Source organism: Pseudorca crassidens, chromosome 13, assembly GCF_039906515.1.
Source record: "Pseudorca crassidens isolate mPseCra1 chromosome 13, mPseCra1.hap1, whole genome shotgun sequence".
Classification (NCBI taxonomy): domain Eukaryota; kingdom Metazoa; phylum Chordata; class Mammalia; order Artiodactyla; family Delphinidae; genus Pseudorca; species Pseudorca crassidens.
In genome coordinates, this window is record NC_090308.1 from 38,530,200 (window position 1) to 38,546,374 (window position 16,175).

Sequence of the window (16,175 nt, forward strand, 5' to 3'; positions counted from 1 at the left end):
TTCTTCTGTTTTGTTCAAACTTTGTCATTAAAATGTTTGAAGATTTCAAAATTGAGATGTGAATACACTAACATAGATGGATTCTTAGAATTCTTCAAAACTAATTTTTGTTTTTTTTATCACTTCAAAACTAATCTTTTTGAAGATTAGTTAGTTGGAAGATAGCGGTTTATATTTTGTTTTTAAAAATTCTAATTTTGTCCAAAGGACTACTGAAAGATTTAAGATTCAAGTTGAACTATGTGGTAGGGCAGTTCTAGTTTTAATAATTTTTAATGCATAATATCCTTAACAGTTTGTAAGAGGGCTCTGAATACCATCAAAAGATGTAGAGAGAAGATTATTCTTTGCTTTATTTCTTTGAGAGCAGCCTCTACCAGCATTTATTATTGAAAAATACATATATTTTAAAATTCCTACACTGCAGTTTCTTAAGGTATACGAACCCAAATAGTTCTCAGTAATTCACAGCTTTGGCTGTCAGGTTAACAGTAAATGTTAAGATTAGATGAAAAATATTTTTGGTATGTTTCATCAACATAAAAGTCAGCTAACTTTGGGATGTATTTCCCTCCCAGTTTCTTAAATCTGAGAAGGTGGAGGGGGTTCCCATATACACTCTGAACAGATTATATTCTTTATAACATAAAGACTTACCAATTCTAAACTGTATGTCTTATTTATTTATCTAGAGGTCACATTCCATTTCTCTATCTTGTAATTAGTGAGCCAGAAAAACAAAGATTTTCTGAGTATTATCTAAAAGAGCTATTTCAGAGGCCTGTGTCCTCTACTCCTTTAAAGAAAATTGATTTTACCTTCACATTAGCTATCAAAGTGGTGTGGAAAAGCAAGGCAACAGATAATTAGTCCAGCAACTATATATCTGTTATCACAAATTATATACAAAGAATATTTCTGAAGTAATGAAGCCTGATGGCTTGATGACCGATAATCCAACCTCTCCCCCACTTTTTCTTCCTTAAATCTTAGGTATGAGCCTTCTCGTGAGATGAAAAGTCAGTGGACAGCTGTCTGGGTGAAAATCTCTTCTAGTTGGATTGGCATTGTGCTGTATGTTTGGACACTGGTGGCACCACTTGTTCTTACAAATCGTGATTTTGACTGAACGGGACTTCTGGCATGAAAGTCTCACTTTGATCATCACTTATTTGAAATTAACAGTATTCCCAACTTTTGTAAAGTTGCGTATATGTGTGCTTCCCATGTAACTTCTCCAGTGTTCTGGCATGAATTAGATTTTACCGCTTGCCATTTTATTCATTATAGTCTTGCCAAGCACATTGATAGGTGTTTTAGATTGAAGCAGAGTTTTGAGTATGTTGGTGGTGGTTAGTTAGGAGAAGTGGACATTGTTAGGTTTATCCTTTGCTCAGTACCTGTGAAAAGAATAAAAACAAAACTGCTTGACAGTTTGATGTTTAAATTGTGTTATAACTTAAGCTGTTTTAGAAAAATACGAAAAGAAATTTATGGCTGCCTTCTGAAATATTTGATGCCTTGCCCTACAGGATACTGCAAAGAACATGGCTATCCTAAAATTTTATAAACAAGTCAGTTAAATGCCAGTTTTCTAAAAAATCTTTTCAGATTTTTCCCTTGATAGGAAGAGAAGGAACTTACACAGGTGTGGAATATTTGATAGACAACAGTGTAGCTTATGGTGGAGACTGAGATACAGAGCTTTCAAAGAAAGATTGCTGGTGGTGGGTACTAAATTGAATACCCAAGGTGGTTTGTAATGATTCCTGGGTAGGGATGGCCTTCCATACTTACATAGTGAACTTTGTTTTGGTCATTATAAACACATGCAGATGTGTTAAAATGTGTTCAGTGGGTTCAGTGGAGTGATTAGGAACTCTGAAGGATTTAGACAAAGGCCTTGAAAAGCATAATCATGGGTTAGAAGGAAGTTGAAAATCACTTGGAAATTTGTTTTGAAAATCAGAGTTGATAAACTTTTGACAGAACAGGAAGAAACTGCAAAATAGGCTTCAGTAGACAAAGTCTCATTTAGTTTTCTCATTTAAAAAATGAAGAAACTGGGCTTCCCTGGTGGCGCAGTGGTTGAGAGTCCGCCTGCTGATGCAGGGGACGTGGGTTCGTGCCCCGGTCCGGGAGGATCCCACATGCCACAGAGCGGCTGGGCCCGTGAGCCATGGCCGCTGAGCCTGCACGTCCAGAGCCTGTACTCCGCAACAGGAGAGGCCACAGCAGTGAGAGGCCCGTGTACCGCAAAAAAAAAAAAAAAAAAAAGAAACTGAAGCATAGGCTTAAACACAGCTTATCAGTGGCAAAGCTGGGAAATCCCAAGTCTGTCAAAACAACTGGCATTCTTTCTGCCATTCAAAAATAATTACTATTCAAATATATGCATAATAGATTTTACACCTTGTGAGTGGTGGATAATTTATGTGATGTGAGTTGCTGGTGTCCAGCATGCCTTCTACACACAGGCCAGGAGAATGATGGACTGCTGTAAACCCCTGCTTACAGTATACTATACAGTTCAAAAGATGCTTTTGTATTTGCTGCCATCCAATTGAAATATATAGATTATAATCTTTCAACCTGAAAATCAAGCAGTATCAGTGTTAACTTAGGTAGAAACTCTTAGTTACTTGTGTGATTAGTGTCTTAATGAATCTTAAAATCTACATTTACTTCTTTTAAGATATTTATTAATGTGAATGAAGTATAACAATTTAATTTCCCACCTGCGTTGATATTGTGTTCATGATTTCAAATGGCTGTGTTCTATCTTTAAATAAATGAATTCAGAGAAAGTGTGTGGTGTATTAATTCTTTAGCAGTTTGAATTTAGGTGGTATAATATTCAGATCTACTTTCTTCCTGTGTACGTGACACTGAGGGTTAACTGACCATTTTCTGTACTGAAAAACTGAGTTGTTTTAAGGTGATATTTACCCTTTTTTGGTCCTCTGTAAGAAACTCCTGAGTGGATCTCAAAGGTAATTCAAGAGGTGTTCTCCTAAAGAACCTTCAGGAGGGAGACCAGTTAAGTTTGGAAAATATTTTTAATTCATTTGATTGATTGATAGATACTCTACACTTGCTGTGTCCTCCAGGCATTTTTTCCCTGAGTGGCCAACTGATGCTTCTTTCTCTGACAATTAAGATAGATAGATAGTATTAAAAATAATAATAATAAAATGCTCTATTCCATAACAATGAAATATCAGGAAGAGAAATTAAAGAAACAATCCCATTTACCTTTGCATCAAAAAGAATAAAATACCTAGAAATAAACCTACCTAAAGAGGCAAAAGACCTGTACTCTGAAAACTTAAGATGCAGATGAGGGAAACTGAAGACAACACAAACAGATGGAAAGATATACCATGTTCTTGGCTTGGAAGAATCAGTATTAAAATGACCATACTACCCACAGCAACCTACAGATTCAATGCAATCCCTATCAAATTGCCAATGGCATTCTTCACAGAACTGGAACAGAAAAAAATTTTAATTTGTATGGAAACACAAAAAGCCCCGAATAGCCAAAACAATCTTGAAAAAGAAAATGAGCTGGAGGAATCACGTTCCCTGATTTCAGACTATACTACAAAGCTACAGTAATCAAAGCAGTATGGCACTGGGACAAAAAGACACATAGATCAATGGAACAGGATAGCCTGGAAATAAACCCACACACTTGTGGACAGTCTATGACAAAGGCAAGAATATACAATGGAGAAAAGACAGTCTCTTCAGTAAGTGGTGCTGGGAAAACTGGACAGCTACATGTAAAAGAATGAAATTAGAACATTGTTTAATACCATATACAAAAATAAAATGGATTAAAGACCTAATGTAAGACCAGGTAATATAAAACTCCTAGAGGAAAACATAGGCAAAACACTGACATAAATTGCAGCACTTTTTTGGACCCGTCTCCTAGAGTAATGGAAATAAAAGTAAGTGAATGTGACCTAATTTAACTTAAAAGCATTTGCACAGCAAAGGAAACCATAAACAAAAGACAAACTGCAGAATGGGAGAAACTATTTGCAAATGATGCTACTGACATGGGATTAATTTCCAAAACATACAAACAGCTCATACAGCTTAATATTAAAAAAAAAACACCAATCAAAAAATGGGCAGAAGACCTAAATAGACAACTTGTCACTATTTGGCCATTGTTCCACCCTTTTTAGTACTATCCTGTTCCAGAGAGACAGACCAATAGGGTATGTGTTTGTATGTGTGTGTGTGTACAATACAGAGGCTGACAAGTCCAAAATCGGGCTGCTTGGGTTCGTTTTGAGACTGCACAAGAGGTATTACAGAAGCTTTGGGCTCAATCTAGTAAGTCAAGGTTAATATCAGCAGTGAAAAAATCAGGTTGATAGCATTTACTTTCCATGTGTTGAAAGTGGCACTTCACTTCTATGATCTTTCCCAAAACCCATAATCCCAGTCTAATGGGAAGAAACATCAGGTAACCCCAAATTGAGGAGCACTACAAAATATCATGCCAGTACACCTCAAAATTGTCAAGGTCTAGCTTATTTGTATTGCAGTTACTCTGTTTGAAACCAATTCCCTGAAATTTGACTTGCTTTATGGCCTAATATGCAACTGATTCTCAAAATATTTCAGGTATGCTTGATATTTCAATTAGGCTCTAATTCTCAAATGTAGCATTTTATGTATGTTCATCATGTGTCATTTTCCCAGTCTGTGGACCTTTTGTTCTCACACTTCAGCCTCTAAATTCCTGAGTATATACCATCCCTATGAAACACACAGTGACACACCCCAAAAGAACACTTAGCTGTAAGTCACAGGCTCTCCTGTGGGCCTACTTGTATCCCACTGAGGCAAAAGAAGCTTGGAGGTGGGATGAAGATGAGGGGTACCCTCTAAAGTATTCATACTATGCTATTTGTTTTCCAAACAGCACACAGACTTTCTGCAGTAAACACAAGTTAGGTTACTTTTAAAGGAATCAGTTTCCAGATGTTCAATTTCCATGCGTACATGGAAATTTCCTAAAGTTGATGCGCTTGAAAAGATGCCTCAGGACAAGGCATCATCCCCCTTAACAATTACTCTTTTCACATTTGACAAAACAAAGGATATATAATACCTCTTAATTCATTCTGAGTCTTAATACCAAGGCACTTTGGATAAAACCGCTAAACACAGAAGTAGAAACAATTTTAAATATTGGTAAGAGAACGACACTGGTTTAAAAAATCTTTAGGTGATTATTTCTTTCAATGAAATTGAATCAGGATGATATAATGAAATTACCAGCTAATAAATTTTAAAATACTTAGTGAATTCTGAAGGACTTCAAATAATTGAGTGACACTGCTGTAACAAAATCTCTTCTTTATATTATAAAAATTTCTTAGGACTCTAAAAACAAAAAAAATTGATGCTCTTATTATATTGATATAAACTTACCCCCAGATAATAAAACATCTGGGGAAAAAAAAATCCCTGAGATCTGTTCACCCCACAAAAAGATGTATTTCTGGTAAAATTTTACTTTGTATGTTTAACAGTTCATCAAAATTTGGACTATATTCTATTAACAAACACTAAAATCTCTAACAGATCAGTCCCCCAAAATTCAGAGACAGAATATAATAAAGGTTTGTCCCCCCCCTCCCTGCCCCACCTGAAGTCTAAATGAATATCCAGGATTGATGGGTGGCTCTCCTCTAAGCGGCGATTCAGGAAGCCAGGTTTCTTTCTCCCTTCTCCTGTGTATACTCGGAAGCCACATACTCCTCTGCATCAAGCTAGTAGATGGGTAAAAGGTGAGGAGGGTTGCATGGGGGAGATGTTCACAGACCAGACCTGCAAGTTCTGAACATCACTTTTCCTGATTTATTAGAATTCAATTACATAGCTACCCTGTTTACAAAGGTGGAAATAATCTAACTGCATGATAGGAAATGGTTCAGCAATCAGTTAACAGTCTCTGCCACATAGGTTTATACTGTTTTAATCAACTGTGTATTTATAATTGGAGACAAACTTTAATGCTTAGAATCTTAAGGTTACAGAATAAAATTTCAAATTTTGTTGCAGAGAAGTGCAACAATTATCTTCAATGTATGACTGTCACGCATAATAAAAGTAGGATAAAATTCTTTGGAGGAAGTGGAATGGATGATGAAGAACATCAAATCACTATGGTATTTAGATTCTTTCCAATACATTTAAAAGCAAGTAACAACTATTTTTTTAAATGGCAGTATTTAACACTATCCTAAACTCTTCCCGAATACTTAAGATGAAAAAATTTAAATGTCACCTTAAAAAGTACTAGGAGGTATAAGGTTTTCAAAATTATTTTTTAACTACTTCTAGAGTTATCCCCAAAGGAGAAGAAACTTAATCATATCCCACAGTGAGGAAGGGAAGCGAAAAAGAAAAAGCCTCTGAAGCTCTCTTCTCCTCAGTCTCTAAGCTCTTCACATCTTAACAATCTCTAAGAAAGTGACCTCTAAAGCTTACGCAGAAAACTGTTCTGGGTTCTTAAATTAGTTCACCAAGATCCCACTGTCAGAGCCAAGTATTTTAGGATCTGCTAAGGAAGGGTTTCTTATCCCTCTGTGCTACGCTTTATTTGAAATTTTACATCACAGTAAGAGAGTTCCAAGATACTGAGACTATAACCAACAGGAAGGCCATCTTGGCAATTGCTCATCCAACTGCCCTAGAAAATATTCAGATACTAGCTCACTGCTTTCAGTCCTCTGCTTGAAGGTACAATTCTTCAAGTGATAGTGCCCTGGCCTTGCATTAAGTCTAATTCTTCTGAGCAAGTGTTCCAAAGGAAAGAAGTGATTTAACTGTTTCTCTTACCTTCTCTCAGGGCAAAAATTATAGGCCCTTGGCATCCAGTGATAATGTTCTTACCTAATTTGGGACAACTGGAAGCATACTTTTCTCAGTTCTTTATTAGCAACATAGAAAGCAAGCCAGCATAATTTTTAAATTTGGAGGCATTAAATGTCTTCCTTGTTGCAATACACAGTCTATCTTCTGAGATGAGGCACAAAGATCTTGGTATGACTCATATTAAGAATAATGGATAACAGACAAAGTTTACAGTTTAAGTCTGTCTACTTCCTATGAAAAGGAAAAACTGTCACATGGATGTCACCTCCAAAGAAGACACATAACAGACACTAGTACGCAACATTCATTATATTTATTTTACTAAATATTATGCTTCAAAAAAACACAAACAAACCAGAAAACTTTTACTTAAAACTAGTCCAGCGAGGTGGATGGGCTGACGGCACCCACCCCCCTTCTATGTACACGGAGCTGCGACTGCCTCAGACAGCAAGCACTCAAGTACACGTTGCCTTTCCTGTTGGACATGAATGAGCTTCTCTGAACCAAGAGAGACAAATGAAGTTTTACAAGATACAGGCACTTTATGTTCCCAGTTTTATAAAGAAGTCAAGTGAAAAATACTTAATAAAAGCAACTGGAACAGAGAAAGCTTTAGGAGTTCTACCATTAGTTATAGTGACTTACACTCAATGCAAACAAGACAGCATCAACAAGTAAAACAAAGAAACAAAAAGTTTAACTGGGGTTAATGAACATACATGTAAAAAACAAATCCAATTTGCTGTAATTGGAGAAAAATGGCCATTTGAATCCAACTTAAAGATATGCCAATACTGTGATTTAACGCATCAAATCTTATGTACCTACGTAGCTGAGTAACATTTGAAAGCTTTGCAAGAGTGTGTGGTTAGTGAGAAAAGCAAAAGGTGCTTTTGATTCCACAGTATCTGATTAAACGAAACAAAGCAATTTACAAAAAAAAGTACCAAATGATACTTTAAAATAAATAGTTCATCATTTTGATGAATATATACACGTAGAGTCCACTTCCTGGGGATTTAGCTATCTAAAAGTGGCATATCACTATCCAGAGGTGCAGGAGCAAGTTCACATAAATAAAACAGTGTGGCTTCACTAGCTTCAGCTTCAGTCAATGGCTCCAGGCGAACAAGCTTACTTTGGGTTGGTTCTGGGTCCAAGCTGCTGTCCAGAAGCTCATCAACTTCTATGGGTTTATCTACAGAGGACATAACTTCTGATGATGCTGTACTCCCCTGTTCAACAGTAGAAGCAGGGTTCCCATCGAGGAATGCAAGAAGTGGAAAGGCAGTGTACTGTATAAGCTGCTTATCTATAACAAAGATAAGAAGACTGATCTTTTATCACCAGCTTATATAGAGTTCAAGCTATATGGTGGAAAAAACAGAAGCAGATGTGCATATGTGCAATCATTACCCTTATATAGCCAAACAAGAAATATCACACTTTGTGTCAGTAAATTTAAAAATGTACAAGTCAGAAAATGTACACTTTTATTCAACAATTAAGAATTGAGGGTTCTTTCAGTTCTCCTGAAGTTAAATAGGGGGGAAAAAATGACAATCTTTAAGAACTATTACCACACCAATTCAATTTCCTTTATATGCTGGAACCTTGATACGTTATGCATAGAACTGAGACTAATACAAATCTGTGTTCAATTGTTAAGCATGGCAAAACCTTCCTTGGCCCACAGTTTCTACATAGAAATGTTTATTTAAAAAAACTAATACTACATTTATACCTACCTGTTTTGGGTTTAGATTTTCTTCCCTCTTCTGAAACTGGCTGAACTACATTGCTCTTGGTTTCTAATCCTTTATTCTCGGACTAAAAGAGAAAAAATAATATAAAAATACTTGTCTCATATTTTATATGTTCCTGAAAAATAGCAAAAAATTAAAAACTGGTAAAATATAAGAATATTGGTATGTTCTCTGAAATATATAGGAAAGGGGAGCATCAGGAAAGATGAACTAGGGAGAGAAAGAGATTTGAGTAGAGGTAATGAAACTGCCTAAGAAAACTACTGCTGTCATCAGGTGGATGAAACAAAGAACCTGAACTAGGATGACACTAAGTACAAAAAGGAGGGAGCATTTCAAAAGTAGAACAGACAGAATTTGACAAGAGTAGAAGATGGTAATGAATCAAAGATGGCTAGTTTCTAATTGCTAATGAAGAGATAATTCTTTAAATAATTAAATTCATTTTAAACAGCTTTGATTTAAAACGTATTACACATTTCTTTTCACTCACAGAATATTTAGCGTAACTGAACACGTTTACAGTAGCTCAGGATAACATCCTTCAAACTAGTTATCCCTATATTTGGAAGCCTCAAAGTTGAGGTGGTGTTTCTTCATTTCCTTTTTGGCTCTTTCAATTCTTTTCTGTCATTTAAATTGCTTCTTTCAACCACTGTCTTCTCTCCTTACATCTGATTGTAAGGGGATTAATCTTTAAATGTTAAGTTCTTCAGTGTTCTTTTCAACGATGTTCAAACTGAGGTGCTGAGGTTCACAATTTTTCCTGAATAGCTGTAAGTCCCAGATATCTGCACACTTGTAAACTATATATGATGTAACAAACATACTAATTCCTATAATTTCCCTGATATTCATCACAAAATTAAGCAGTACAAGTTTCCAGGCTTCATAGATAATAATGACTCCAAGACATAATAAAAACTACTTAACCTTCCACCAAAATTTACATTAAAATATTTCATTTAGCATTCACTATAAATAAACATTAATGAAATAATACCTTCTGTATTTTTCTACTTCCTAAAACAGGTATTTTCCAAGGATGCCACTCTTGTTATTCTAAATGCATATTAGAACCAGGATGACAAATGGGTTTCATCTCCCATACAAACTGTTGCTTATTAGTAGTGACCACTTAGACTGCTACAGTGAGGAGTATAAGGCATCCTGACTCATTAGTAAAGAGTGCTGTAATACATGTCACATAATACCTGTCATGAGCAAGGGAATGACAGCTGATGTGTCAATTATTTAAAAACAATCTAGATTCTAAAACTATGATAAAAAGAATCACTCTCCATTTTAATTTTTCTATAGAGCAATACGTAAACTTGCTGTTTAACTGCTATTTCTAAAAGCTTCTGGGAACAGGAGATGATTCAAGAATAGAGAACGACTCAATGTCTAACAATAAACAAACAGTACAGCACATTCACTAAATGAATGCATGATATGGGTTCATTCAACTTAAGGTCTCACATTCAATAACATATTTACTGAAACACAGTACTGACGTGGTCCACAGATTCTTATAATATAAACCTAGCCAAACTATAGTCCAAATGCCAAATTCAGCATCCTGACTTTACTGAAAGTAAAGTTTTACAGAAGCACAGCCATACTCATTCTTTTATGTATTGTCTACGGCTGCTTTTGCACTACAAATTGCAGTTGACTAGTTGTGACAGAGAACACCTGGCTTCATGCAAAACCAAAAATATTTAGTCTTCACAGAAAAAGTATGATAACCCCTGATATAAATCATCCAAATACTGAATGTATAATCAACCTTCTAGTTCAAAAATTCACAAATTCCTTCAACTTTAAGTTACCCAGGCTATAACTTTGAAAATGCAGAAAATGTGGTCAGGCCATCCTCACACATGACAATGGTCAGAAAAATTCCACCTCCTCACTCTAATACCTCATATTTATTTAATATGTGTTCATTTTTTACTATAAAGAACACAAATAAAAATTTTGATTCCACTAATCTAGAATTTGTACACATTTCAGGGGACCTGATTTACCTTTTTATTCAATGAAAAACAGGGATTACAGAACAATTTGGTATAAATACAAGATAAATGAAGTATATACCTACTCAAGACAATAAGCTATACAACGAAACAGAATGATTTCTAAAGGTCTGCTCTAACAACTTCACACTGTTCTTATTACTCATTAAAAACCAGTTCTAAAGAATTTGTTAACATCTGCTAATCCCAACTGCAGGTACTATACATTTAAGAAAATAAAACAATTACTTAAAAAAAAAGTCCAAAATCCGTACTTCACTGTTTCAACTCACCTTACCTACAAATAGTATAAATCCCTGTGCTTTTACTGTATACTAATAAAATGAAGGAACTTATTTTAAAATATGGGTACCCTTAAATTTTCAATAAAAAAATGCTGAGAAGTTTTTAATAGATGGAATAAGAATGTAAAATGAAGACACAGAACATGAAGAAATCATATTCTAATAATTTTTTTCAGTGATATACCTGAATATGCCAAATTTAGTCAGTTTATGTCCCAGCACATTGAGGGCTGATTTCACACTGGTACTTAACAGCACAAGGCACAGAAGAATTGGGCAATGATTCACCCCATAACCAAAAGCTAATTTTTCATCTAGAATTTTATTATCTTGATCACATTTATTAGGTAAGAATATAAAATGCTTTTTGTAACTGGGAGTGATACTGCTCTCTACTTACTAGGACTGTTTTCAAATTCTTACAGCTACGGGTCCTGAGCAACACAAATTAAAACTTACTTTTGTATTATTGATGTAATCTGTGGGATTCATCTGCACAGAACTAGTGAAAAGCTGAAAGACCAAACAAGAAAGATGATAAGTTTAAAAAATATTTTAAAAAAATTAACTGTGTGTTCAAAATTTCTATACAGCCATGTTGGGTGAAAAGATGTAGCTCCTGCACTAGGAAGTTTCCATATAGTAAAGCAAGTTTGGAAGAGAAAAGCGGAAAGAAAAACGAACAAAAGCAGAGCAAGCTAGCCCATGCATTAGCTGTTTTAAGAATTTCTATTCTATAAAGTAGTAGGGTAAATCACTTGAGACAAATAGTGGTTTTCCCCACCTCCCCTCTCCTTCATTTCCTTTATTTTTTCCTCCCGAAAAGCCTCTGGCCTTAAATGGCACCCAGGGCTGAGTCCCTTGCCCTGACAAGAGCCTTCACTGACTACCTGCTAATTATGTGATAAACTTATAGAATCTGCTCTATGACAGTGGTTCCTAAATTACACCTCAAGTAGAGCCCTCCGACCAAATGGCTTAACTCCATGTTGGTTCTTTTCACCTCACCTAGCAAGGGAAGCCATAAATGCAAAGACCACTGCCTACTGCTTACTGCACTCCTCAGACCAGCCACTTTACAAACATAACTTTTGTTTATGTCATAAGCTTCAAAGTCATCCAGTCCACAGGGATTTACTGAGCATCTAAGAAATAAATGACATCATGAAGAATACAAGATGAAGACACTATTCCTGCTCTCCAGGAGCTTACAATCTAAAAGGCAAAATAAGAATAACATCAAATAGCAACATATGATCAGATACAATCCAGTATTACAATAATAATGGATGGTGGGGCTCAAAAGTACTAAGGAGCTAAGAGAAAGGAAAACAGACACACACACACACCCCGTCCCTCAGATGAAACAAAAAGTCTTGATAAAACTATGTGACATGTAGTTCCTGGAGAATGGTTAGGACTTAGAAAGGAGAGGATGAAGGAGTACATTGTTACAGCATTAGCAACAACAGAGAGGAAGAAATGGTTGTGAGGTAAGTTCTACAAATAAGATGGTAAGTCCAAATAATGCAGAAGTCCTGAGTTGAATAGTAAGTTGTATACATAAGGTTCAAAAGGTACGGCAAGGCCAATGAATGGACAGGACATTCTGTCAGCAATAAGAGACTTGGGAGTGGCCTGAGTAATGAAATATACTGACTAAAGCATTTTAAGAGAATGAGCACACCAAATGGTTTGCAGGATAGAATGAAATGCAGAGATGCTCCTCCACCCTCTCTAAACACTGATTCCTTTCCTTAAAGTTCCACATTCATTGTGGCCCTAAAAATATCCCCAGCTCTTCTTTTCCTTTCATTAACATTTCTTCCTTTCATAACTTTTCCTCCTACTGATCCATGAAGAGGAAGAGACTCAGTTTCTTAAGAGTAGGTAACTATACATCACTGCCCATCTCTACCAGTTCAGCTTGTACTTGCCTCAGAGGCCTGACCAGATTTTGTCCCTACTGAGAGTGGCATCTGAGGAGGACCAGCAGTATAAACTCCTCACTCCTTCTTTGCCTCAATCCCTCTACCCACTGACTCAGGGATACCTTCATGTATTCCCAGCAGACGCATGGTCTGAAGTAGGAAAATAGATCACGTATGAGGAGCTGACAGAGTTGAATTCTAAGGTCAAGTCTCTCCTACCGATTCCACACTGGGTCACTTGTACTGAACTCTGCAGCAAGAACCCATGAGCTTCTCAGCATACTTATTACTCACACATGTTCTTACCATCTTTGCCATCTCAGAGAATAAGGCAACCTATGGGTAGATTTTTTATGACAATACCCCAAAATTCAAGGATGAAATAAACAATGAAGGTCTTAGATGAGAGGCAACAGTGAAAATATTGGGTTGGCCCAGAAGTTCGTTTGGTTTTTCTGTAAGATGGCTCTAGTAGCACTTAGTTGTCTTTAACTTCATTTGAAACAATCTTGCTAGACTGTATTGTGACAGCTGTCATATCAGCGTGCATTTAAAAAGAAAATTAAAATTGGTGAATTCTTATGTAGTCATTTTAATATTGAAGATGGAAGAAAAAAAAGCAACATTTTCAGCATATTATGCTTCCCTATTTCAAGAAAGGTAAAAACGCAACTGAAATGCACAAAAAGATTTGTGCAGTGTATGGAGAAGGTGCTGTGACTGACTGAACGTGTCAAAGGTAGTTTGCAAAGTTTCGTGCTGGAGATTTCTTGCTGGACGATGTTCCACGGTTGGGTAGACCAGTTGACGTTGATAGCGATCAAATCGAGACATTAATTAGAACAAGCAACATTACACCACGTGGCAGATAGCTGACATATTCAAAATATTCAAATTGAGCATTGAAAGTCACTATGAAGTTTGTTATGTTAATATGTATGTTAATCGCTTAGAAGTTTGGGTTCCACGTATGTTAAGTGAAAAAACCTTCTCGAACATATTTCTACATGCGATTCTCTACTTAAATGTAAAGAAAACATTCCTTTTTCAAACAAATTGTGATGAAAAGTGGATACCATACAATAATGAAAAGTGGATACTGTACAATAATGTGGAACAGAAGAGATCATGCAGCAAGTGAAATGAACCACCACCAACCACACCAAAGGCCTGTCTTCATCCAAAGGTGATGTTGTGTATATAGTGGGATTGGGAGTCCTCTGTTATGAGCTCCTTCTGGAAAACCAAACGATTAATTCCAACAAGTACTGCTCCCAATCAGACCAACTGAAAGCAGCACTTGACGAAAAGCATCCAGAATTAGTCAACAGAAAATTCATAATCTTTCCATCAGGATAACGCAAGACTACATGTTTCTTTGATATCCAGGTAAAAACTGTTACAGCTTGGCTGGGAAGTTCGGATTCATCAGCCATATTCCAGATATTGTACCTTCAGATTTCCATTTACTTCGATCTTTACAGAATTCTCTTAATGGAAAAATATTCAATTCCCTGGAAGACTGTAAAAGGCACCTGGAATAGTTCTTTGCTCAAAAAGATAAAAAGTTTTGGGAAGATGGAATTAAGAAGGTGTATGAAAAATGGCAGAAGGTAGTGGAACAAAATGGTGAATACATTGTTCAATAAAGTTCTTGGTGAAAATGAAAAATTGTCTTATTTTTACTTAAAAACCGAAGGCACTTTCTGGCCAACCCAAAAGAAAGTAGGGATGGTTTGTGAATGTTATTTTGGAAAATACACAGGCTTGGTGAACAAGGAGATAAAGAAACCAAGATTACTGTGATTACTATCCTGTGTGGGTAACAGAAGACTGATACCACTACAGAAAATAAAGCTTAAAAAGGTAGCTAGTTTAGAAAATAAACAAAGGTTTGGTGTTAAAAACAAATAATTTAAGGCAAGATCTAACTGATGATCCCAAAGGCATGGAATTAGAATTCAAGCAAAGGTTACTTTAAAAAATATTAAGAGCTGGAGATATACATTTGAGAGCAATCCTACAAGCTAAAATCCCTCCAGAGAGGCAGGATAGAAAAAAGAAGAGAGGTAGGAAAAAACAGGATAAAAGACTGGGTACCTTGGGGAATATCCACAAGTAGAAGACAGCAAGAAAAAGAAAAGCTCTTAGAGGAAACAGAATGGTTAGGGAGATAGGAAGAGAACAAAGAGGTCCAGTGCCTTTAAAATCAACAGGAAAAGTTCTACAGTAGAAAATCAATAGTGTTAAACAGTAATAGTGTTAATTACTTATAATCCTTACAAAAGCCCTTCATGTCAGGCATCAGCCATATTTAACAGATGGGGAAACTGAGCAAGAGAGGTTAACTTTCCCAAGATTAATAACTTAGCTAGTAAGTAACATGAGCCAAAAATGGAACCCAAATCTGTCTGATTCAAAACAAACCTTCTTCCACTAGCCCAGTGGCCTAATTTGAAGGAAAAAAAAAAAAAAAAAAGCTGCAGGCTACTTACAGTGGATATACCAAGACAGCACAAGCTTTGAGTAAATAAGCAAGACAATCCAGGGTTTCAAAGGAAATATAGAGTGGAAAAAAAAAGTAACGAATACAGCCACTCATTTCTACAGTTTTGTAGTAAAAGGATTGGAGAAGCAGTATGGTAAATGAGCAGAGCAACACATCAAAATGGAGATGATCTGTACCCACTGAAGGCAGTTGGAAAAGATCAAGGATAGAGAGAGAAAAACAGAGAAGCGGGGGGCAGGTGTACAAACTGGCTTTAAAAAGGAAGTACTTCCTCTAAGAAGAAAGGATATGAGATTCCACAGCTGATGAGAGTATCAGGGCATGGTGAATTATGCTCTGTGAATAGGGAAGTGTTGGCTGGATAAGGTCGTGAGGACAAAAGAACGTGATAACTGTTCCAAAGTTAAATTAAAATGACCTACTTGAAGACTGTGAGGATTTGTAGAGTCAGAATTACAGGATTTTATTTCCTTCTTAGTGATCTAAGGGAGAGATATTCTAAAAGGTCTCTGGATTCAGATTGGGGACAAAGACTGATAGAATCAAGAAGGGCTGTCAAGTTACTGTTAAACAAGTCCAAATAGGTCATTAACATGGATGTTGAATTCAGTTAAGAGAATAACATGGAAAGGAAATCTTCAAAGAAGGTGAAATCCATCCTGTGAGGCACTGATGATTTAGGAAAAATAAGTCATGTGACACTGACAAACTGTAGAATCCTCTGATGTGAG

The 16,175-nt window shown here is 36.1% G+C and overlaps 2 protein-coding genes across 3 annotated transcripts in view; one reads left to right on the top strand and one right to left on the bottom strand.

The window, feature by feature from the left end:
- Positions 1-2,281, top strand: part of SERINC1 (serine incorporator 1) — a 31,736-nt gene extending 29,455 nt beyond the window's left edge. The window contains exon 10 of the mRNA XM_067702237.1: positions 994-2,281. Within this exon, the coding sequence (XP_067558338.1) occupies positions 994-1,129 (136 nt within the window). The 3' untranslated portion in view covers positions 1,130-2,281. The remainder of the gene's footprint in view (positions 1-993) is intronic.
- Positions 2,282-7,203: 4,922 nt separating this feature from the next.
- The window catches only part of HSF2 (heat shock transcription factor 2), a 36,706-nt gene continuing 27,734 nt past the window's right edge, over positions 7,204-16,175 (bottom strand). Inside the window, exons 11-13 of one of the 2 annotated variants that reach the window (XM_067702235.1) lie at positions 11,464-11,517; positions 8,661-8,742; positions 7,204-8,224 (exon numbers count right to left, since the gene is read on the bottom strand). In XM_067702235.1, the coding sequence (XP_067558336.1) occupies positions 7,932-8,224; positions 8,661-8,742; positions 11,464-11,517 (429 nt within the window). In that variant the 3' untranslated portion in view covers positions 7,204-7,931. The remainder of the gene's footprint in view (positions 8,225-8,660; positions 8,743-11,463; positions 11,518-16,175) is intronic. The other variant, XM_067702236.1, reaches the window with a different exon arrangement.